This window comes from Mustela putorius, unplaced genomic scaffold (genome assembly GCF_011764305.1).
Source record: "Mustela putorius furo isolate JIRA1106 unplaced genomic scaffold, ASM1176430v1.1 tig00000275_pilon_pilon_pilon, whole genome shotgun sequence".
Taxonomy (NCBI): domain Eukaryota; kingdom Metazoa; phylum Chordata; class Mammalia; order Carnivora; family Mustelidae; genus Mustela; species Mustela putorius.
The window spans coordinates 33,662,838-33,687,825 of NW_025421341.1; the positions used below are offsets into that span (position 1 = coordinate 33,662,838).

The 24,988-nt window shown below is 40.6% G+C and overlaps 1 protein-coding gene across 5 annotated transcripts in view; it reads left to right on the forward strand.

Annotated features, from left to right (window-relative positions):
• DIS3L2 (DIS3 like 3'-5' exoribonuclease 2) overlaps nt 1-24,988 on the forward strand; it is a 366,495-nt gene that overhangs the window by 37,657 nt on the left and 303,850 nt on the right. For 3 of the 5 annotated variants that reach the window (XM_045078897.1, XM_004773468.3, XM_045078898.1), the window contains 2 exons: nt 23,253-23,401; nt 23,949-24,106. In XM_045078897.1, coding sequence (XP_044934832.1) covers nt 23,350-23,401; nt 23,949-24,106 — 210 coding nt within the window. In that variant the 5' untranslated portion in view covers nt 23,253-23,349. Of the gene's footprint in view, nt 1-1,254; nt 1,280-23,252; nt 23,402-23,948; nt 24,107-24,988 lie in introns of those variants that run through there. The other 2 variants (XM_045078900.1, XM_045078901.1) reach the window with 2 other exon arrangements.

Below are 24,988 nucleotides of genomic sequence, written 5' to 3' on the forward strand. Positions count from 1 at the left end.
TGAAGTGGGTATGTATAGGCCCTCACAGAGACTATATCTCTACTTTGAATAAATTTAAACACTGAAAGCAGATTGAGGTAATTTATTGTTTTGTTTGTCTCAGGTGCTTGGCAGTAGCAAATGAAATCCTGTTTGGAAGATGGTAACATTATACTAGGCCTCAAATTATCACTATAGAAATCTTGGAAATATAATGTCTAGTCCATAATAAAAAAATCAGGCATAAATGATCAAACATGAACAAAATAAAGTATAAGCAACAGAAGATAGTATTAGATCCATCCAGGTCTCTGTTATTGGAGTTTTGAGGGGTAAGGTTTGTTTGTTTGTTTGTTTGTTTTAAAGATTTTATTTATTTATTTATTTGACAGAGATCACAAGTAGGCAGAGAGGCAGGCAGAGAGAGAGAGGGGAAGCAGGCTCCCTGCTGAGCAGAGAGCCTGATGTGGGGCTCAATCCTAGGACCTTTGGATCATGACCTGAGCTGAAGACAGAGGCTTTAACCCACTGAGCCACCCAGGCACCCCTTGAGGAGCAAGTTTAATAGAACTATGCTTACATTGTTCACAGAGACAAAGGACAAGATTTACCATTTTTAGCAGAGAAAAAGAAACTTCTAAAAGAAAAAAATGGAAAAATCTAGACTTGAAAGCATCAAGACTGAAATTAGGTAATTGTAAAGTAAGTAATTAAAAAATTAAGTAATGGGTGAGTTTGATGGAAGATTAGAGTTGATAGAGAATTAGTGAAGTAGAAGGATTACTGAAGAGATTGAGGAAGACATAGAGACACTGAAAGGTCAAAAGTGTGTAACTGAAGTTCCACACAAAGCGTTGGGAGAGAATGGGGCAGAAGGGCTTATGGGACAAGATGGGCTGAAGACTTTTCATAACTGATAAAAGCTATCAAATAATAGTATTGTTTACAATAAGCAGGATTAAAAAAATACTACCTTAGTATATTGTAGAAAATTGGTAGAAAACCAAAGATAAAGAGAAAAATTTCAAAAGCTGCTGTAGATGGAGAGAGGGAATAGTACACTTTCAAAGAATAAAAAATTAAATTTAAGACTGACCTCTGAACAGAAAAATTGAAGGCCAGAAGACAATGGAATGCCTTCAAATTCCCAAGAGAATATCATGGACAATCTAGAATTCTAAAACCTGTAAAAATTTCCTAGGAGAATAAAGATGAAATTCAAATGATTCAGACTTGACAGAACCCTTTAAAGTGCTCAAAAGACACATGTGGCTTGTGGCTACCATACTGGACAGCACAGGTATCAAAAATTTCCATAATTTCTGGAAGGACAGCATTACTATATGCACTAAGAAAATCACAAGGATATTTTGAGCAACATTCTGCCTCCTCAAAAAGGGAAACTTTAGATGAAATTGATAAATTTCTAGAAAGATGCAAATTACTGAAACTGAAGAAATTTAAAAATAAAATTATTTTATTTTTAAAAACTTTTTTTTTTCTTATGACGTCTTTATCTGCCTTTGGTATTGGGAAATACTATCCTCGTGGATGAGTTGGGAAATATTTTCTCTGTTTTCTGGAAGGGTTTGTGAAGGATTACTATTATTTTTTCTTTCAGTGTTGGTAGAATTTGCCTTAGCATTCCTTATTAGAAGATTTAAAATTACTAATTCAATTTCTTAGTATATGTGCTGCCGAAGCGAGCACACTAATTCAATTTCTTATTTTGTGTCTATTTTCTATTTTTTTCTTAAGTCAGCTTTAGTAATTTGTGTCTTTCTAGGAATTTGTCCATTTCATTTCAGTTATCTCTTTGGCCTAAAGCTGTTTATTGTATTGCCTTATAATCCTTTTCTGTACAGTTAGGAGAGAGGTACCCTCTTTTACTCCTGTTCTGTGGTCACCCTGTAGAGGTGGAATGGACCCCTTCCCAATTAGTAGGATGTATGTTAATTGCTTCTTAGATAACAGGAGAAATTGAGAACTTATTACTCACCTACGAGACTCCCTGGCAGAGTAGGGTGGGTACAGGCATGTCTGGCCTGGGCTTGAGTGAAGCAGAAGGAGTGGGTTAGTTCTTTATAATGCCTAGAGGACTGGTGAGAAGTTCCTATGTGCAGACTGGGCATTTGTGAAATTCAAATTTCCCATTGGGGTCAAAGGTTGGGGGCACATGGACTTCCTGTCAAGCTCTACAGATGGATCAAAGCGTAAAAGAGAGGTAAGGCTTAAAATAAGTCAGTAGTCAAACATTGAAATATAGAGCCAGGCTTTTTATCACAAGTTTTTAACTTGGATTTTTTAAAAAATAGTTTTACTTCATGTTTCTTTTCTTCCTTTCTTTTTGTTGGATCATCTTGATTGATCATTTTTATTTTCAGGTTTATTGATTCTTTTTATGCCAACTCAGATCTGCTGTTGAACCCTACTAGTGAATTTTTCATTTTAGTTCTGTCTTTCAACTTGGAATTTACTTTTTTTTTTCACTTTGTCTATTGTTTCTTTTTCTTTTTTAAATTTTCTTTTCATTATTTTTTAATAAAGATTTTATTTACTTAATTGAGGGAGAGAGTGCACATGAGAGAGCAAGAAAAGAGAGAGCAGGAACAGAGGGAGAGGGAGAAGCAGACTTCCTGCTGAGCAGGAAGACCTGACACGGGGCTTGATCCCAGAACCCTGAGATTATGACCTGAGCTGAAAGCAGACATTTAACTGAGCTACCCAGGTGCCCCTTAATTTTATTTTTAGAGAGCGAGCAGGGTAAGGGGCAGAGGGGGAGGGAGGGAGGGAGGAAGAGAGAGAGAGAGAAAGAAAGAAACCCAAGCAGGCTCCCTGCTCAGCACAGAGCCCAGTGCGGGTCTCATTCCCACAACCCTGAGATCATGATCTGAGCTGAAATCAGGAGTCAGACAACCGACTGAGCTACCCAGGCGCCCTTCTGTATTGATATTTTCTATGTGGTGAGTCATTGTGTCATACTTTACTATATGGCTGACTTCTTTTTGTTCCTTGAATATATTTGTTATACATGCTTTGAAGTTTCTGTTGCCTAAGTCTTAACCCACTGAGCCACCCAGGCGCCCAAAGGAGGAAGCAGGCTCTCCGCTGAGCAGAGAGCCCGATGTGGGGCTCGATCCCAGGACCCTGGGATCATGACCTGAGCCAAAGGCAGAGGCTTTAACCCACTGAGCCACCCAGGCACCCCTCTGTTGCCTAAGTCTTAAATCTAGGCTTTCCCTGAGACTTTTTATTTTTTTTTTTTAAGATTTTATTTATTTATTTGACAGAGATCACAAGTAGGCAGAGGCAGGCAGGGGGTGGGGAAGCATGCTCCCGCTGAGCAGAGAGCCCAATGTGGGGCTCAATCCCAGGACTCTGGGGTCATGACCCAAGCTGAAGGCAGAGGCTTTAACCCACTGAGCCACCCAGGTGCCCCACCCTGAGACATTTTTAATTGAAACTGCTGCCTCTCCCTTCAGTCTCCCATGTATGGGTCACACTTGTCTGTTTTTTGCCCTGGTTATAATCTTTGTTGAAACCTGCACTTTTTTGATAATACGTTAGCATTCTGATTCCTTTCCCCTCAGAGCTGGTTGTTCTTTTTGTGTAGTGACTTGTCTGGACTTACTCTTTGGAGTCTGTTTTTCTACAGTGTGTGGATGCTGATGTCTCTGCTAGTTCTTCCTTTCTTGTTTTTATTTTTAAGTCTAATTTTCTTGTAGTTTCCCTTGGGTCAGTATATCCTAACAGTCAGCTATAATTTGGGGTACCTGGGTGGCTCAGTGGGTTAAAGCCTCTGCCTTCGGCTCGGGTCATGATCCCAGGTCCTGGGATTGAGCCCTGCATTGGGCTCTCTGATCTGCAAGGAGCTTGCTTCCTCCTTTCTCTCTGCCTACTTGTGATCTCTGTCTGTCAAATAAAATCTTAAAAAAGCAAAACAAAACAAAGCAAAAAACAGAAACACAATAGTCAGCTATAATTCTCAGAGGTGTCCTTTGTCTGTGGCTCTCATGAGACTTGGGGGAATGTACTCGACGTTCAGACAGTTTATTCATCAGCTCCGGCTTTTGCTTTCTGTGTTTGCAAGGCATATTCATGTTGGAATGAGTAGCTCTCTAGGGCCTTCTCATTTCTTTCCTGCATGTTTAAAGTCATGTGCATGCACATAGCAGAAGAAAATAGATTCTTGTCAAGGTCCACTTTGGTTGTCTCATTGCTAATTCTCCCTGTTAAATTTCTGGTTGGTTTCCTTATTTGTAACTTGCCCTAACTAGTGTTGCAGATTCAGGCTAGTTGTGATATTGGCATTCCTAATTTTTGTGTGTGTGTGTGTTTGTGTGCCTGGAATTATTATTGTTTTTGAAAATGCCCCTGGGCATGGAATTCTTCTTGCTCTGCTCCAAAGAAATTTAGCTCCCTCTGGCTAAGCAAAGCTGCCAGTCTTCACAACTTGCCCTGCTGTGGTGGGACTTTCATACCAAGGGATTGGGAGTGGGTGTGGGATAGTGGGAACTCCAGGTTAAACCACAATACACTTTCTTTGTTTTTAACAAGATTCAGTAGATTTTCTTGAGTAAACACTTCTCAATTTTTTGTATGTCTTTGGTCAATATCCTGATCCTTAAATGGTTGGTTTTGATAATTTTATCTGGTTTTGTTGTTATTTTTGTTCTAGGGGATAATATGTCAAATTCCTTATTCAGCCATTCTGGGCATCATTTACCCTGTCTTCTCTCTTCCTCTGTCTCTTTCTTTGTGTCTCTTGTACATACACACACGCGCGTGCACACACATAAACACACACACACACACACACACTTTTTTTAGAGAGCATGTGTGTGTTTGTGTGTGTGGTGATGGTGAGGAGTGGGAAGAGGAAGAGAGAATCTTAAGCAGATTCCATGCCCAGTGTGGAGCCAGACTCGGGGCTTGATCTCACCCCCCTGAGATCTAGACCTGAGCTGAAATCAGGAGTCAGACGCTTAACCGACTGAGCCACCCAAGCACCCCTCTTTCTCCCTCATTTTTTTTTTTTAAGATTTAATTTAATTTATTTATTTGACAGTGGAATAAAGAGAAAAAGAGAGAGCACAAGTATGGGGAGGAGCAGAGGGAGAGGGAAAAGCAGACTCTATGCTGAGCAGGGAGCCCGACATGAGACTTGATCCCAGGACCCTGGGATCATGACCTGAGCTGAAGGCAGATGTCCAACTGACTGAGCCACCCAGGCACCCCTGTCTCCCTCATTTTTAAACACTTAAATTTTACTCAAACTGAATTTTATTATAGAACATGTTATAAAGTATCACTGTATTGGCAGTTTGGTTAAGTAGTTTTAATTTTATTTTTTTCAGTGTTCCAAGATACACCACATGCACTACACCCAGTGCTCCATGCAATATGTGCCCCCCCTTAATACCCACCACTAGGCTCACCTCTCCCCTCCACCTTCCCTTCCCAAACCCTCAGTTTGTTTCTCAGAGTCCACAGTCTCTTGTGCTTCATCTCCCCTTCCGATTTTCCCCAATTCACTTTTCCTTTTCTTCTAATGTCCTCCATGTTATTCCTTATGCTCCACAAGTAAGTGAAACCATATGATAATTGATTCTCTGCCTGACTTATTTCACTCAGCATAATCTCCTCCAGACCTATCCATGTTGATAGTTGGGTGTTCATCCTTTCTGATGGAGGCATAATATTCCATTGTATAAATGGACTGCATCTTTTTTATCTGTTCATCTCTTGAAGGGCATCTTGGTTCTTTCCACAGGTTTGTGATTGTGGCCATTGCGGCTATGAACATTGGGGTACATATGGCCCTTCTTTTCATTACATCTGTATCTTTGGGGTAAATACCCAGTAGTGCAGTTGCAGGGTCATAGGGTAACTTTCTTTTTAAATTCTTTTTTTTTTTTTTAAAGATTTTATTTATTTACTTACTTGACAGAGAACACAGATAGGCAGAGAGGCAGGCAGAGAGAGAGAGAGAGGGGAAATCAGGCTCCTCACTGAGCAGAGAGCCTGATGTGGGGCTCGATTCCAGGACCCTGAGACCATGAACTGAGCTGAAGGTAGCCACCCAGGCGCCCCTATTTTTAAATTCTTAAGGAATCTCTACACTATTTTCCAAAGTAACTGCACCAATTTGCATTCCCACTAACAGTGTAAGAGGGTTCCCCTTTCTCCACATCCTCTCCAACACTTGTTGTTTACGGTCTTGTTAATTTTGGCCATTCTGACTGGTGTAAGGTGGTATCTCAATGTGATTTTGATTTGAGTATCCCTGATGGCAAAGGATGGTGAACATTTTTTCATGCGTCTGTTAGCCATTTGTATGTCTTCTTTGGATGAGTGCCTGTTCATGTCTTTTGCCCAATTTTTCGACATGATTATCTGTTTTTTGAGTACAACTTTTTGACTATTTTATGTTTCTCAATTATTTGTAATGTAAATTGCTTACTTCTCTATTTTCAAAGATGTTTATTTTATTTTTATTTATTTATTTTTAAATTAACACATAGTGTATTATTTGTTTCAGTGGTACAGGTCTGTAATTCATCAGTCTTACACAATTCAAAGCACTCACTATAGCACATACCCTCCCCAATGTCCATCTCCCAGCCACCCCATCTCCCCTGCCCTGCCCCCGGCCAGCAACCCTCAGTTTGTTTCCTGAGATTAAAAGTCTCTTATGGTTTGTCTCCCCCTCTGATTTTGTCTTGTTTCATTTTCCCCTCCCTTCCTCTGTGATCCTCTGTCTTGTTTCTCAAATTCCTCATATCATTCATTTGTTGATGGACATCTAGGCTCTTTCCATAGTTTGGCTATTGTGGACATTGCTGCTATAAACTTTGGGGAGCAGGTGCCCCTTTGGATCACTATCTTTAGGTAGTGCCAGGTCATAAGGTAGCTCTATTTTCAACTTTTTGAGGGACCTCCATACTGTTTTTCAGAGCAGCTGCACCAGCTTGCATTCCCACCAACAGTGTAGGAGGGTTCCCCGTTCTCTGCATCCTCACCAACACCTGTCATTTCCTGACTGGTTAAAATTTAGCCATTCTGACTGGTGTGAGGTGGTATCTCACTGTGGTTTTGATTTGTATTTCCCTGGGCACTTTTTCATGTGTCTTTTGGCCATTTGGGTGTCTTCTTTGGAGAAGTGTCTGTTCATGTCCTCTGCCCATTTCTTGATTGGATTATTTGTTCTTTGCATGTTGAGTTTGATAAGTTCTTTATAGATTTTGGATACTATCCATTTATCTGATATGTCATTTGCAAATATCTTCTCCCACTCTGTTAGTTGTCTTTTGGTTTTGTTAACTCTTTCCTTTGCTGTGCAAAAGCTTTTGATCTTGATGAAGTCCCAATAGTTCATTTTTGTCCTTTCCTTGCCTTTGGTGATGTTCCTAGGAAGTAGTTGCTGTGGCTGAGGTCGAAGAGGTTGCTGCCTGTGTTCTCCTCAAGAATGTTGATGGATTCCTGCCTCACACTGAGGTCTTTCATCCATTTTGAGTCTGTTTTTGTGTGTGGTGTAAGGAAATGGTCCAGTTTCATTTTTCTGTATGTGGCTGTCCAATTTTCCCAACACCATTTATTGAAGAGACTGATTTTTCCCATTGAATATTCTTTCCTGCTTTGTGGAAGATTAGTTGGCCATAGAGTTGAAGGTCCATTTCTGGGCTCTATTCTGTTCCATTGATCTATGCGTCTGTTTTTGTGCCAGTACCATACTGTCTTGATGATTACAGCTTTGTAATAGAGCTTGAAGTCTGGAATTGTGATACCGCCAGCTTTGGTTTTCTTTTTCAACATTTTTCTGGCTATTTGGGGTCTTTTCTGATTCTATATACATTGTGGGATTATTTGTTCCATTTCTCTAAAAAAGTAGGTGATATTTTGACAGGGATTGCATTAAATGTGTAGATTGCTCTAGGTAGCATAGACATTTTCACAATATTTGTTCTTCTAGTCCATGAGCATGGAATGTTTTTCCATTTCTTTGTGTCTTCCTCAGTTTCTTGCATGAGTATCCCTTCATTTTCTGAATACAGGTTCTTTGACTCTTTGGTTAGATTTATTCCTAGGTATCTTTTGGTTTAGGGTGCAATTGTAAATGGAATCAGCTACTTAATTTCTCTTTCTTCTGTCTTATTGGTGTGTAGAAATACAACTGATTTCTGTGCACTGATTTTATATCCTGACACTTTACTGAATTCCTGTATGAGTTCTCAGAGTTTTGAAATGGAGTCTTTTGGTTTTTCTACATAAAGTGTCATGTCATCTGTAAAGAGTGAGAGTTTGACTTCTTCACTGATTCGAATGCCTTTTATTTCTTTTTGTTGTCTGATGCTGAGGCTAGGACTTCTAGTACTATGTTGAATAGCAGTGGTGATAGTGGACAGCCCTGCCATGTTCCTGACCTAAGGATAAAAGATTGAGGATGATATTCACTGTGGGGTTTCATAGATGACTTTTATGATATTGAGGTATGTTCCCTCTATCCTTATGCTGTGAAGAGTTTTGATCAAGAAAGTATGCTGTACTTTGTCAAATGTTTTTTTGGCATCTATTGAGAGTATCATATGGTTCTTGTTCTTTCTTTTAGTAATGTATCACAATGATTGATTTGGATATGTTGAACCAACCTTGCAGCCCTGGAATAAATCCCACTTGGTCGTGGTGAATAATTCTTTTAATGTACTGTTGGATCCTATTGGGTAGTATTTTGATGGGAATTTTTGCATCCATGTTCATCAGAGATATTGGCCTGTAATTCTCCTTTTTGATGGGGTCTTTGTCTGGTTTTGGGATCAAGGTAATGCTGGCCTCATAAAATGAGTTTGGAAGTTTTCCTTCCATTTCTATTTTTTGGAACAGTTTCAGGAGAATAGGTATTAATTCTTCTTTAAATGTTTGGTAGAATTCTCCTGAGAAGCTGTCTGGTCCTGGGCTCTCGTTTTTTGGGAGATTTTTGATTACTGCTTTAATTTCCTTAATGGTTATTTGTCTGTTCAGGTTTTCTATTTCTTCCTGGTTCAGTTTTTGTAGTTTATACATCTCTAGGGAGGTACCCATTTCTTCCAGATTGTCGAATTTGCTTGCGTAGAGTTGCTCATAATTGTTTGTATTTCTTTCGTGTTGGTTGTGATCTCTTCTCTTTTATTCATGATTTCATTAATTTGGGTCCTTTCTCTTTCCTTTTTGGTAAGTCTGGCCAGGGGTTTATCAATCTTATTAATTCTTTGAAAAAACAAGCTCCTAGTTTTGTTGATCTGTTCTGCGGTCTTTTGGTTTGTATTTCATTGATTTCTGTTCTATATTTATTATTTCTCTTCTCCTGTTGGGTTTAGGCTTTATTGGCTGTTCTCTCTAGCTTCTTTAGATGTAGGGTTAGGTCGTGTATTTGAGACCCTTCTTGTTTCTTGAGAAGGGCTTTATTGGTATATGCTTTTCTCTTAGGACTGCCTTTGCTGCATCCCAATGATTTTGAACAGTTGTGTTTTCATTTTCATGATTTTTAAAAATTCTTCTTTAATTTCCTGGTTGATCCATTCATTCTTTAGTACGATGCTCTTTAGCTTCCATGTTTTTGAGTTCTTTCAACTTTCCTCTTGTGGTTGAGTTCTAGTTTCAAAGCATTGTGGTCTGAAAATATACAGGGAATGATTGCAGTATTTTGGTACTGGTTGAAACCTGATTTGTGACCTAGGATGGGATCTCTTCTGGAGAATGTTCCATGTGTACTAGAAAAGAATGTGTATTCTGTTGCTTTGAGATGGAATATTTTGAATATATCTGTGATGTCCATCTGGTCCACTGTGTCATTTAAAGCCTTTATTTCCTTGTTGATCTTTTGCTTAGATGATCTGTCCATTTCAGTGAGGGGGGTGTTAAAAGTCTCCTACTATCATTGTATTATTGTCAATATGTTTCTTTGATTTTGTTATTAATTGATTTATATAATTGGCTGCTTACGTGTTAGGGGCATAGATACTTAAAATTGTTAGGTCTTCTTATTGGACAGACCCTTTAAGTGTGATATAGTGTCCTTCCTCATCTCTTATTATAGTCTTTGGGTTAAAATCTAATTGATCTGATATAAGGATTGTCACCCCAGCTTTCTTTTGATGTCCATTAGCATGGTAAATTGTTTTCCACCCCCTCACTTTAAGTCTGGAGGTGTCTTTGGGTCTAAAATGAGTTTCTTGTAGACAGCTTATTGATGGGTTTTGTTTATTTATCCATTCTGATACCCTGTGTCTTTTGATTGGGGCATGTAGCCCATTTACATTCAGGGTAACTATTGAGAGATATGAATTTAGTGCCATTGTATTGCCTGTTGGGTGACTCTTACTGTATATTGTCTCTGTTCCTTTCTGGTCTATGTTATTTTTAGGCTCTCTCTTTGCTTAGAGGACTCCTTTCAGTAATTTCTTTAGGGCTGATTTGGTGTTTGCAAATTCTTCTAGTTTTTGTGTGTCCTGGAAGCTTTTTATTTTTCCTTCTATTTTCAATGACAGCCTAGCTGGTTATAGTATTCTTGGCTGCATATTTTTCTTGTTTAGTGCTCTGAATATATCAATGCCAGTCCTTTCTGGCTTGCCAAGTCTCTGTAGCTAGGTCTGCCGCCAATCTAATATTTCCACCATTGTAGGTTACAGACCTCTTGTCTTGAGCTGCTTTCAGGATTTTATTTTTGTCTCTGAGATTTTAAGTTTTACTCTTAGATGACAGGGTGTTGACCTATTTTTTATTGATTTTGAGGAGGCTTCTCTGTGTTTACTGGATTTTGATACCTGTTTCCTTCCCTAAATCAGGGAAGTTCTGTGCTATAATTTGCTCCAATATACCTTTTGCTTCCTTTTTCTTCTTCTTCTGGGATCCCAGTTTTTCTAATATTGTTTCATCTTAAGGTATCACTTATCTCTTGAATTCTTCCCTCGTGATCCAGTAATTATTTATCTCCCTTTTTCTCAGCTTCCTTATTCTCCATTATTTGGTCTTCTATATCACTAATTCTCTCTTTTGCCTCATTTGTCCTAGCAGTAAGAGCCTCCATTTTTGAACAGGAATAGATAAGATGTTGGTTAAAATAGGAAAGAGGAAAATTAAAAAAGAAAATTGAAAAAGAAAAAAATAAAGAAAAATTTAAAAATTTTACTTTGAATTATGGGAAAAAGCCATGAAGTCTATGTGCTGTATTCCTGTAGTGTTAGAGTTTTGGAGTTCTCATTGATTGGTAAACTTGGTCTTGGCTGGATGTTCTTGCTGATCTTCTGTGGGAGGGGCCAGTTTTAGTGATTCTCAAATGTCTTTGCTGGAGGTGGAACTGCACACCCTTGCCAGGGGCTAGGCTAAGTAATCTGCTTCAGTTAGCTCTAGATAGCTTTTGTTCCTAGAAAGCTTTCCCTACAGCTTTGGAGGAAGAGAATGAAAATGGCTGCCTCTCCCAATCTCTGACTCTGGAGGAGCTGAGAGCTCAGGGCCCCCCCCCCATTCAGTGAGCCCTCTGAGAAAAGCAGTCAGTCACTCCTCTGTTGCCCTGGTCTCCAGCTGCACTTTGTGCTCACCCGGCCTGTGACCCAGGGTTTCTATCTCCAGCAGATGGCCCTGTTTGGAATCTAGAAACTCAGCTGATTCTTGCAGTGTGCTCCCATGCTGCTCCTCTCAGTTGAGGAAGGGGGGTTCTCCCCGGATCTGCCACTTGTGGGGTCCCTGCTTGAAGAGCAGTGGTGTGACTGTGCTGGAAATTAGTTTATGGCAACCCCAAGCTGCCACCTCCTTGAATCTGTCTTTGCAGCTGGCTTCCCTGCTCCAATACCTGGGAGCTCTGCCACTCTCAGGCACCCCTGGTCTTTCTGTGACCCCAAGGGTCCTGAGACCACACTGACCCAGTGAGGATTCACCCCCCTCTTAACCACTGGAGCAACATTCCTCTGTGGAGCAGACTTCTAAAAGTTCTTATTTTGTGCTCTGCTGCCCTCCTCCCACCCCCATCTTGGATTCACTTCCTCACATATCCTACATTCCAGAAGGTGGTCGCTTTTTGTTCACAGAATTGCTGCTATTCTTTTCTTTGATCTCCTGTTGAGTTTGTATGTGTTCAGAATGGTTTGATAACTACCAAGCTGAATTCCTGGGATTAGATGAAGTTTAGGTTTCCTACTCCTCTGCCCTCTTGCTCCTGCCTCAGTGTGAGGTTTATTTTAAACTTTTAAAAAGTCTATTCCATCAATAGTGCATTCTTTCATTTGTTTTACTGTGTCATGCTTTCTGTTGGCTCCATCTTACCTTCTGAATAGGCTCAACATTTTCTCTCTTTAAACTTTTCTTTCAATTTTATCTCCTTGCGTTTTTTTTTTTTTTTTACTGCCCGGGTTCATAACTTTTGTTTCTTATCAGGGCCGAGATAGAGGTTAAGGCGAATAAGATGCCTAGGGGATGAACATTTCACAAGTCTCTCTCCAAGTCCTGCAAGTGCAGGGTGTGGGGTTGGTACTGGCATGATTTTGCCTTTATAAATTTTGCATCCTAGGTGCGTGGCATGCCTTACCATAGTCCTGGCTCTTCTGCTTAAATTTCTCATTAGTGAGTATTCATTATAACCTGTTTCTGCTCTAAATAGATTTCATTTATTCAAATTTTTGGGCACATCCACTCTGCAGTATCATTGTGCCAGGTTTGGGGAATATAAAGGGTCTTAAGACACCGCTCCATTGTTTCTTCAGATTTACTCCTTCTCAAGTCTAGTGCCTATCCCCCCATTCCACCTCGTTTCTGCGTTTTTGTACCACGGGGCACTGTTGATCATTACTGCCTGTTCATCCTAACCCCAGCCCATCTCTTTAGAATATACAGCTATTTCCGTGATAAGACACCCTCTCTGGGAATTAGTGGGCATTTGGGCAATACATCAGTGTCCCTCACTGGTGAGGATTAGAAATTGACTTGTCCTTTCAGTGTGTTAAGGTAGGGGTGCCCAGGATTTCTCCTGGGTTAGTGGGCCTTTCGACCTATGTTGTTGGGAAGGTTCTTGTTCATTCATACTCTGCTTAGTATCTTCTCTGTTTGAAATCATTCCTTCTCCTTCTAGTACTTTGATACCCAGAGGCAAGCTGATTTTCTGCCCAGCTATTTGGCTTACTCTTTTCAACTTTGTTTCCTGGGTCCTGTGTTCTTTTCCTATTCTTTGCTGACTTTTTTTTTAAATTTTTGTAAACATATATTTTTATCCCCAGGGGTACAGGTCTGTGAATCGCCAGGTTTACACACTTCACAGCACTCACCATAGCACATACCCTCCCCAATGTCCATAACCCCACCCCCCTTCTCCCAACCTCTCTCTCCCCAGCAACCCACAGTTTGTTTTGTGAGATTAAGAGTCACTTATGGTTTGTCTCCCTCCCAATCCCATCTTGTTTCATTTATTCTTCTCCTACCTCCTTAACCCCCCATGTTGCATTTCCACTTCCTCATATCAGGGAGATCATATGATAGTTGTTCTTCTCTGATTGACTTATTTCGCAAAGCATGATACCCTCTAGTTCCATCTACGTCATCGCAAAGGGCAAGATTTCATTTCTTTTGATGGCTGCATAGTATTCCATTGTGTATATATGCCACATCTTCTTTATCCATTCATCTGTTGATGGACATCTAGGTTCTTTCCATAGTTTGGCTATTGTAGACATTGCTGCTATAAACATTCGGGTGCATGTGCCCCCTCAGATCACTACGTTTGTATCTTTAGGGTAAATACCCAGTAGTGTAATTGCTGGGTCAGAGGGTAGTTCTATTTTCAACATTTTGAGGAACTTCCATGCTGTTTTCCAGAGTGATTGCACCAGCTTGCATTCCCACCAACAGTGTAGGAGGATTCCTCTTTCTCCGCATCCTTGCCAGCATCTGTCATTTCCCGACTTGTTAATTTTAGCCATTCTGACTGGTGTGAGGTGATTATCTTATTGTGGTTTTGATTTGTATTTCCCTGATGCCGAGTGATATGGAGCACTTTTTCATGTGTCTGTTGGCCATCTGGATGTCTTCTTTGCAGAAATGTCTGTTCATGTCTTCTGCCCATTTCTTGTTTGGATTATTTGTTCTTTGAGTGTTGAGTTTGATAAGTTCTTTATAGATTTTGGATACTAGCCATTTATCTGATATGTGGTTTACAAATATCTTCTCCCATTCTGTCAGTTGTCTTTTGGTTTTGTTAACTCTTTCCTTTGCTGTGCAAAAGCTTTTGATCTTGATAAAATCCCAATAGTTCATTTTTGCCCTTGCTTCCCTTGCCTTTGGCGATGTTCCTAGGAAGAAGTTGCTGCATCTGAGGTCGAAGAGGTTGCTGCCTGTGTTCTCCTCAAGGATTTTGATGGATTTCTTTCTCACATTGAGGTCCTTCATCCATTTTGAGTCTATTTTCGTGTGTGGTGTAAGGAAATCATCCAATTTCATTTTTCTGCTTGTGGCTGTCCAATTTTCCCAACACCATTTATTAAAGAGGCTGTCTTTTTTCCATTGGACATTCTTTTCTGCTTTGTTGAAAATTAGTTGACCATAGAGTTGAGGGTCTATTTCTGGGCTCTCTATTCTGTTCCATTGATCTATGTGTCTGTTTTTGTGCCAGTACCATGCTGTCTTGATGATGACAGCTTTGTAATAGAGCTTGAAGTCCGGAATTGTGATGCCACCAACTTTGGCTTTCTTTTTCAATATTCCTTTGGCTATTTGAGGTCTTTTCTGGTTCCATCTAAATTTTAGGATTATTTGTTCCATTTCTTTGGAAAAAATGGATGGTATTTTGATAGGAATTGCATTAAATGTGTAGATTGCTTTAGGTAGCATAGACATTTTCACAATATTTATTCTTCCAATCCAGGAGCATGGAACATTTTTCCATTTCTTTGTGTCTTCCTCAATTTCTTTCATGAGTACTTTATAGTTTTCTGAGTATAGATTCTTAGCCTCTTTGGTTAGGTTTATTCCTAGGTATCTTATAGTTTTGGGTACAATTGTAAATGGGATTGACTCCTTAATTTCTCTTTCTTCTGTCTTGTTGTTGGTGTGGAGAAATGCAACTGACTTCTGTGCATTGATTTTATATCCTGACACTTTGCTGAATTCCTGTACAAGTTCTAGCAGTTTTGGAGTGGAGTCTTTTGGATTTTCCACATATAGTATCATATCATCTGCGAAGAGTGATAGTTTGACTTCTTTGCTGATTTGGATGCCGTAAATTTCCTTTTGTTTTCTGATTGCTGAGGCTAGGACTTCTAGTACTATGTTGAATAGCACTGGTGATAATGGACATCCCTGCCATGTTCCTGACCTTAGCGGAAAGGCTTTCAGTTTTTCTCCATTGAGAATGATATTTGTGGTGGGTTTTTCATAGATGGCTTTGATGATATTGAGGTATGTGCCCTCTGTCCCTACTCTTTGAAGAGTTTTGATCAGGGAGGGATGCTGTACTTTGTCAGATGCTTTTTCAGCATCTATTGAGAGTATTATATGGTTCTTGTTCTTTCTTTTATTAATGTGTTGTATCACATTGATTGATTGATTTGTGGATGTTGAACCAACCTTGCAGCCCTGGAATAAATCCCACTAGGTCATGGTGAATAATCCTTTTAAGGTACTGTTGAATCCTATTGGCTAGTATTTTGGTGAGAATTTTTGCATCTGTGTTCATCAAGGATATTGGTCTGTAGTTCTCTTTTTTGATGGGATTCTTGTCTGGTTTTGGGATCAAGGTGATGCTGGCCTCATAAAATGAGTTTGGAAGTTTTCCTTCCATTTCTATTTTCTGGAACAGTTTCAGGAGAATAGGAATTCTTCTTTAAATGTTTGGTAGAATTTCCCTGGGAAGCCATCTGGCCCTGGGCTTTTGTTTGTTTGGAGAATTTTTTTTTTAAGATTTTATTTATTTATTTGACAGAGAGAGATTACAAGTAGGCAGAGAGAGAGAGAGGAGGAAGCAGGCTCCCTGCTGAGCAGAGAGCCTGATGCTGGACTCGATCCCAGGACCCTGAGATCATGACCTGAGCCGAAGGGAGCGGCTTAACCCACTGAGCCACCCAGGTGCCTTTGTTTGGAGATTTTTGATGACTGTTTCAATCTCCTTACTTGTTATGGGTCTGTTCAGATTTTCTCTTTCTTCCTGGTTCAGTTGTTGTAGTTTATATGTCTCTAGGAATGCATCCATTTCTTCCAGATTGTCAAATTTGTTGGCATAGAGTTGCTCTTAGTATGTTCTTATAATTATCTGTATTTCTTTAGTGCTAGTTGTGATCTCTCCTTTTTCATTCATGATTTTATTTATTTGGGTCCTTTCCTTTTTCTTTTGGATAAGTCTGGCCAGGGGCTTATCAATCTTATTAATTCTTTCAAAGAACCAGCTCCTAGTTTTGTTGATTTGTTCTATTGGGGTTTTTTTTGGTTTTTATTTCATTGATGTCTGCTCTGATCTTTATTATTTCTCTTCTCCTGCTGGGTTTAGGGTTTCTTTCTTGTTCTTTCTCCGAGGCTCCTTTAGGTGTAGGGTTAGGTTGTGTACCTGAGACCTTTCTTGTTTCTTGAGAAAGGATTGTACCACTATATATTTTCCTCTCAGGACTGCCTTTGTTGTGTCCCACAGGCTTTGAACTATTGTGTTTTCATTATCATTTGTTTCCATGAATTTTTTCAATTCTTAATTTCCTGGTTGACCCATTCATTCTTTAGAAGGATGCTGTTTAGTCTCCATGTATTTGGGTCCTTTCCAAATTTCCTCTTGTGATTGAGTTCTAGCTTCAGAGCATTGTGGTCTGAAAATATGCAGGGAATGATCCAAATCTTTTGATACCCGTTGAGACCTGATTTAGGACCGAGGATGGAAAATGTTCCATGTGCACTAGAGAAGAATGTGTATTCTGTTGCTTTGGGATGAAATGTTCTGAATATATCTGTGATGTCCATCTGGTCCAGTGTGTCATTTAAGGCCTTCATTTCCTTGTTGATCTTTTGCTTGGATGATCTGTCCATTTCAGTGAGGGGAGTGTTAAAGTCCCCTACTATTATTGTATTATTGTTGATGTGTTTCTTTGATTTTGTTATTAATTGGTTTATATAGTTGGCTGCTCCCACGTTAGGGGCATAGATATTTAAAATTGTTAGATCTTCTTGTTGGATAGATCCTTTGAGTATGATATAGTATCCTTCCTCATCTCTTATTATAGTCTTTGGGTTAAAATCTAATTGTTCTGATATAAGGATTGCCACTTCTGCTTTCTTCTGATGTCCATTAGCATGGTAAATTGTTTTCCACCCCCTCACTTTAAATCTGGAGGTGTCTTCGGATTTAAAATGAATTTCTTGTAGGCAACATAGAGATGGGTTTTGTTTTTTTATCCATTCTGATACACTGTGTCTTTTGATTGGGGCATTTAGCCCATTCACATTCAGGGTAACTATTGAGAGATATGAATTTAGTGCCATTGTATTGCCTGTAAGATGACTGTTACTGTATATTGTCTCTGTTCCTTTCTGCTGTACTACTTTTAGGCTCTCTCTTTGCTTAGAGGACCCCTTTCAATATTTCCTGTAGAGCTGGTTTGGTGTTTGCAAATTCTTTCAGTTTTTGTTTGTCCTGGAAGCTTTTAATCTCTCCTTCTATTTTCAATGATAGCCTAGCTGGATATAGTATTCTTGGCTGCATGTTTTTCTCGTTTAGTGCTCTGAATATATCATGCCAGCTCTTTCTGGCCTGCCAGGTCTCTGTGGATAAGTTTGCTGCCAATCTAATATTTTTACCATTGTATGTTACAGACTTCTTTTCCTGGACTGCTTTCAGGATTTTCTCTTTGTCACTAAGACTTGTAAATTTTACTATTAGGTGACGGGGTGTGGACCTATTCTTATTGATATTGAGGGGGTTTCTCTGCACCTCCTGGATTTTGATGCTTGTTCCCTTTGCCATATTGGGGAAATTCTCTCCCATATACTTTCTGCTCCCCTCTCTCTTTCTTCTACTTCTGGAATCCCAGTTATTCTAATGTTGTTTTGTCTTAGGGTGTCACTTATCTCTCAAATTCTCCCCTTGTGGTCCAGTAGCTGTTTGTCCCTCTTTTGCTCAGCTTCTTTATTCTCTGTCATTTGGTCTTCTATATTGCTAATTCTTTCTTCTGCCTCATTTATCTTAGCAGAGCCTGCATTTTTTTTTAAGGTTTATTTTTTTTTTATTTGACAGAGAGATCACAAGTAGGCAAGAGCCTGCATTTTTTATTGCACCTCATTAATAGCTTTTTAAATTTCAACTTGGTTAGATTTTAATTCTTTTATTTCTCCCAAAAGGGCTTTTATATCTCCTGAGAGGGTTTCTCTAATATCTTCCATGCCTTTTTTGAGCCCGGCTAGAACCTTGAGAATTGTCATTCTGAACTCTAGATCTGACATATTACCAATATCTGCATTGATTAAGTCCCTAGCCTTTGGTACTGCCTCTTTTTTTTTGTGGTGAATTTTTCCACAAAAATTGTCATTTTGTCCAGAGAAGAGTATATGAAGGAGCAAGCAAAATACTAAAAGGGTGGCAAAGACCCCAGGAAAATATGCTTTAACCAAATCAGAAGAGATCCCAAATTGTGAGGGGGGAGAAAGGGGATAAAAAGAGGTTCAGAAAGGAAAAAAAAAACAACCACAATTAAAAAAAGAAAACAAATAAAGAAAAATATAAAAAAGAAAAAATATGTATATATTAGATAACCTAGTTAAAAATGTTTAAAAAAAAGAAAAGGGTAAAAGTTTAAAAAATTTAGCAGAAGAAGAGAGAAAAAAATTGAAAAAATAATTAACTGCAAGACTAAAGAATCATGGGGAGAAAGCCATGAGTTTCGGGCTTTGCTTTCTCCTCCTCTGGAATTCCGCTCCTCTCTTTGGTATTGAAACCGCACTCCTTGGTAGGTAAACTTGGTCCTGGCTGGACCAAGTAACAGTCATCTTACAGGCAATACAATGGCACTTCTGGAGGAGGGGCCTGTTGTAGTGATTCACAAGTGTCTTTGCCCCAGGCGGAATTGCACCGTCCTTACCAGGGGCCGGTCTGAGTAGTCTGCTTGGTTTTGCTTTTGGGAGCTTTTGTTCCCTGAGCTCTTCCCGTAGAGTTCCGAAGGTCGGGAATGAAAATGGCAGTCTCCCAGTCTCCAGTCCGGAGGAGCCGAGAGCTCGGGCCCCCATTCCTCAGTGCACCCTCAGAGAACAGCACCCATTTACTCCTGTCTCCCTGGCCTCCGGCCGTGTTCCAAGCTCACCGAGCCTGTGACCGCTCAAGGTAACCCTGTCCTCCGCTCTGTCTCTGTAGCCGGCTTCCCCGTTCTAATACCTGCAAGCTCTGTGACACTCAGACACCCCCGATCCTTCTGTGACCCTGCGGGACCTGAGGCCACGCTGACCCCGCGTGGGCTTCACCCTGGTTTAGCCTCTGGAGCGATGTCCCTCAGCACAACAGACTTTTAAAAGTCCTGATTCTGTGTTCCGTTGCTCCGCCGCTTGCCAGGAGCTGGCCACCCCCCCCCCCCCCCCCCCCCCCCCCCCCCCCCCCCCCCCCCCCCCCCCCCCCCCCCCGTCTATCTTCTCTTAGCTTTGGATTCACTTCTCCGCCAGTCCTGCCTTTCAGAAAGTGGTTGATTTTCTGTTTCTAGAATTGTTATTCTTCTTCTCTTCGATCTCCCGTTGCATTTGTAGGTGTTTGCAATCTTTAGATAAGCTATCTAGCTGATCTCCTGCTACCTGAAGTAGTCTCAGCCTGCTACTTCTCTGCCATCTTGACTCCTCATATCCTGCTGACTTGTTTTTAATGTAGTTTCTCTGAATGATCCTGCTTTGCTCATTTTTGAAAACAAAAACTGAAAAGAACTGAAAAAAAACTTGAAATGAAAAACTGCTTATTCATGAAAATAAACTCATCTACTCATTTAAGAAGTGAATAATGAATACGTATTCCACCCCAGGAACTATAGGAGTCACTGTGGTTATAAAAATGAGCCCAACCAAAAATCCCTTGTAATCCTGAGTTAGAGAGACAAGGTAGGTATAAATCACGCCATCTGGGGGGTGGGGTGGTATTTGCTGTGAAGGAAAGTTAGAGATGCAGCTGATCTTGGGACATTTGAGTTGAGATTTGTCTTCATTTCACTTAACTAATAGTTTTGAGCTCTTGCCTGCATCAGGACTTGATACAAAGCATCCATTTCCATTTCTGGCCTTTGGTTTTGTATTGTCTTTTTCCCACTTGCAGCTTGTCCCCAACCCTTCCCCTTAATGTTGGTTGCCATGAATTCTATTCTTACTCAGTAGTGGTTGTCAATCATGATCATTAACTCGTTCTCCTTTGGAAGTTATTTTCTTTTTTTTTTTTTAAAAGATTTTATTTATTTATTTGACAGAGAGAGAGATCACAAGCAGGCAGAGAGGCAGGCAGAGAGAGATGAAGGGAAGCAGGCCCCCTGCTGAGCAGAGAGCCCCATGCGGGACTTGATCCCAGGACCCCGAGATCATGACCTGAGCCGAAGGCAGTGGCTTAACCCACTGAGCCACCCAGGCGCCCCTGGAAGTTATTTTCTATCTTGTTTTTTTAACATTTGACTCTGTTGGTTCTTTTCCTACATCTTTGTTAGCTCCTTTGTTATATTTTCTACTTCTTCTTTGCATTTCCTAAAAGTTGTCCTAACCTGGATTTTGTTGTGGGCTCCTTCTGTATCAGCTCATCCTTTCTTGGCAGTCTCATCCATTCTAGAAAACTCTCGGTTACCATTTTTATGCAAATGGATGGCTAATATATCTAACTTGTGCTCCAGTTTCCAAAGACGTGAGGTAGAGGTATTCATAGAGGCACATTTCCTTGTGTACAGGTATGCATAGAGGTATATGTTCACATAGAGATAGGGAACACCCTAAGTGGAATTCATTATCTTTAACTCAGTGATGTTATAATCTTCCAGTCTCCTTGTTTGAAATCTCGAACATTTCCTACCTTCTTGCTCTAAAGATTCCAGATGTGCCTGCCTGCCATGTGGTGCCAATTTGTCCAGTGTAATAAATAATACCATGTCATGGGTTTCTTCTTTTCAGTGTGTGCTTGCTCAACTCTAGTTCAGGCCTTCCTTTCTTTTTCTCCTGTCTGTTCTGTTTCTTTCCTAAGGTGCAGCTGCCACTGTCTTTCTCAATTCCAGATGACTGACTCCTGTGCCAGGTTCATTTTTCCTGAAACACAGTTCTGATCTGTCGTTCTTCTCTTCTGCTCATTCATGCTTCAGAAATTCCTTACTGCCTTTGAAAAGCGGGCTGGTTTTCTAGACCTTCCAACTTGTTTTTAAGATTTTATTTATTTATCAGAGAGAGAGAGGGGGAGAGAGCGAGCACAGGCAGACAGAATGCAGGCAGAGGCAGAGGGAGAAGCAGGCTCCCTGCTGAGCAAGGAGCCCGATGTGGGACTCGATCCCAGGACACTGGGATCATGACCTGAGCCGAAGGCAGTTGCTTAACCAACTGAGCCACCCAGGCATCCCCTTCCAACTTGTTTTATTTGCCTTGCCACTACCTCCTCCATACAGGCTGGACTCTCTCCAAATGGAATTAATGTTGTAAGAACCTGCCTGTGTTTTTCTGTTTGTGTCTCTACTTTTGTTTCCTTTTGTCAGCAGCATGCTTTTCTCACATTCTCAGTTCTTCCTTCACAGCTTTCCTGAAGTTCTCTCAGATTTTCTGATCCACAGGTACTTTCTTTCTTCCATCATAGGTACATTTACCCATACTTAAAAAATAGACTGCTTATCACTTCCCAACTTGTATTTTTATATTGGTATGATTTTTAGAAATCTAATTAGCTTTTATATTTTTCACTGTGCCTAGTATAGTACACTGTCCAAGTATTTGTTGAGTTAATAAGTGGATGAATGCCTTCTGAATTAAACCATCAGATAGTCTGGCCTCCTGTGTGCACCCTTCCCATTTTTTTGTTATTTATCTAAGACCATCTGTTTCTCTCCCTTTTTGCCTTTTTTTTTTTTTTCCACTTTACCTCTGAATCTCTTCATGTATTGCTATGTGGCCGATTACCCTTTGTCGTTGTAGTTTCTCTTTTCCTGAGTAAGTATTAATTTCACTTTAGAGAAAAATTATATCATTTCAGTGAAAGATGTATGTGTATGTGGGAAATTTACAGGAAATGGAAGCTAGTGTTGAGAATGACATCTTGATACATTTTATGGGAAAGAAGCCTGCCCACTAGGATTTTGGAAATTTGCAAGTATAGGCTGGAATCCCTGGGCTGGTGGCCAGCTGAGAGTAGAAAGTAGAAATTGTGATGATGTGTTCAGTATCCAGGTGGAAGGCCAGCGGCCAGCTCCACGGCCCTGGACTCCAGTCTACTGATCCAGGCAGCTGCCTTAGATTCCTTAGAAGCAGCTGCCTTGAGCTTGCGGACAGATGATTGGCTTGAAGTGATGTCAGGTAGGAGTAGGGACATATATGCCTAACTGCAGTGTTGCCATTTTTTGAAAGCTAGTGAATCCACCTGGGTTCCCTCCATAGTTTTGGATATCCAGTTGTGGCTGCGAATTAGATTTTGTTGATGAATTACAAAGGAATTAATTTACTTAGTTTATCAACAAATGTCTTTTGCCCAATGCGAAACTTAGTAAGTGCTGTATCTTTTAAGTCCTAGTTTAGTACCTATTTCATTATAGCCTTGAGATCCCAGATCTTTATACCTTTTTTCAAAATTCTATTTCCTCCCACTCTTACCCATTTCAGAAGCTGAATGGAACTGCAGAGATCTTTCATCCCCACCTCATTGCCCTGTTTGTGGAGGTTTTTAGTTGAAGTGGCCCAGACAAGCAGGCTAGCGATACATTACAAAGAAACTCAGGACAGATGGTGTGCTTGTCTAACTGCCTAGGAGAGAGTGACACAAGGACACAGGAGGTCCTCCCTCCCACAATTTTTTTTTTTTAAGATTTTATTTATCTGTGACAGAGATAGAGAGTACAAGTAGGCAGAGCAGCAGGCAGAGGGAGAGGGAGAATCAGACTCGCCACTGAGCAGGGAGCCTAATGTAGGGCTCAATCGCAGGACCCTGGGATCATGACCCGAGCTGAAGGCAGCCGCTTAACCAACTGAGCCAGTTAGCCCCCCGCCCCCCCGCCAATGTTTTTATCATGCATGTACTACATTTCTGAGAGCACAGAGGACACCATAGGTTAAGTGCTCATCAGTCACCTGTCTCTCTTTGGTTTCAGCTTGTGACAACTGAAATACTCAAGGCAGGAAGAACTCTGAGCTGAGCAGTGGAGGACCCCCTGGATCTGGAGAGAAGAGGTGACCTTGGAACCAGTAATGAGCCATCCTGACTTCAGGCTGAACCTCCGGCCCTTGGGGACCCCCAGAGGTAGCAAAAGGAAAATGGAGTCTCATCTAGCAACTGGAGACCTGAAATAAAATAACAGTGAAATGGAGGCACAGGGCGGGTCTAGGGCTGAGGGCCACCGTAATTCTTTTGGTGACCTATTAAATATTCTTCCATGTTATTTATTCTAGAATTAAGTGTGGTTTCTTGTTTTCTTAATTTATTATATTGAGTACAGCTGTTTAGTTTCCTCTAGAAAAGAGACACTCTTTCAATAATTCCTATTTTAAAAAGTTTGTGTCTATAAACAGCAAAGCATATTGAACCCATTATTCAGATTATGTTCTCTGCATGTTGTGGTGCTGATTTAAAACTTAAGTCTCATTTATGTACATTTTATGCACGTTTCCTTATTTTATGCTTGTTACCTATTCTTTCCTTTTTGTGACTATTTGAAATTATTATCTGTTCATTTCATTCTTTTATTAGTCTTTCTACATTAAAAAAAAAAAAAGGTAAAATATCTCCAGTTTAAAAATACAGAGATGCTTGGTTGAGGAAAGAGTTGATTGCTGCCTCATGTTTCTAGGTGTGTCCTCTGTGGTTGGCCCACATGGTGTTGGTGCTTCGCCAGGTGACAAAAAGTCAAAGAACAAGTCCATACGAGGGAAGAAAAAGAGCGTATTTGAAACCTACATGTCCAAGGAGGATGTCTCAGAAGGCTTGAAGAGAGGAACACTTATCCAGGTGCTTAAAACGTATTGGGCAGCTATTCCTTGGCTGTGTGGAATCAGAAGTAACCCCTGGCTCATTAAACTGTTTATTCTGCATTGTGTGCTTGAGGGACATGGCTCGAGAGCAGGCCCAGGGCTTCCCACTTCTTACACTCACAGTGCAGTTTGGGGTGCTAAGCACCACAAGACAGAGCAAGTGCTCTGAGATTTGAGAGGAAGGAGCCATTACTTAAAGTTAGGGTTGTCTATGAATTGTTTATTTGGTCTAGGAGTGCTTAATTGAAGGGATGTATTGGACCAGTTGGTACAGTTGGAACAAGTGACGATAAGAGAAAGAGCTTTCTGAACAGACAGACCAGTGTGCGCTACTAAGACCAAAGTGGAAAATAGGGTTTTGCTGTAAGGAGCGCTGATAGTTGAGTTTGCCGGGAGCACATGGACACTAAGTGATGGAGACGAGGGTTGAGAAGGAACCAGTCAACAGCACCAAACAATATTTGTTGAGCGCTTTATAGTTTAAAGAATACTTTTACAAGCTAGGTCAGTGGTTCGGCTCAGCAGAAGTTTGTTGAGCATCCGCTGTGAGGAGTGAGCTGGGAACAGTACACAGTTAGGAGTATGCCGCCTGGGTGCTCCCAAGGCGAAGGTGGATGAGACTGGCTTTCTGTTCTCCCAGCTCCCAGCCCAGGGAAGGCAGGCAGTCTTGGGAATGAGTGATTTAGGGATAGATGGTAAGTGCTCAAATGAAAGTGTTACTGGGGTATGTGGGAGGGTGTTGGGAGGAACTGGGAGCCTGGAGGAGGTGACTTTTTGGTGGGTATGGGAGGATGACTAGTTGGGGCCTATTACATGAGTGCTATGTGTGAGAAGGAGGTGTGGGGAAGGTGGGCACCGA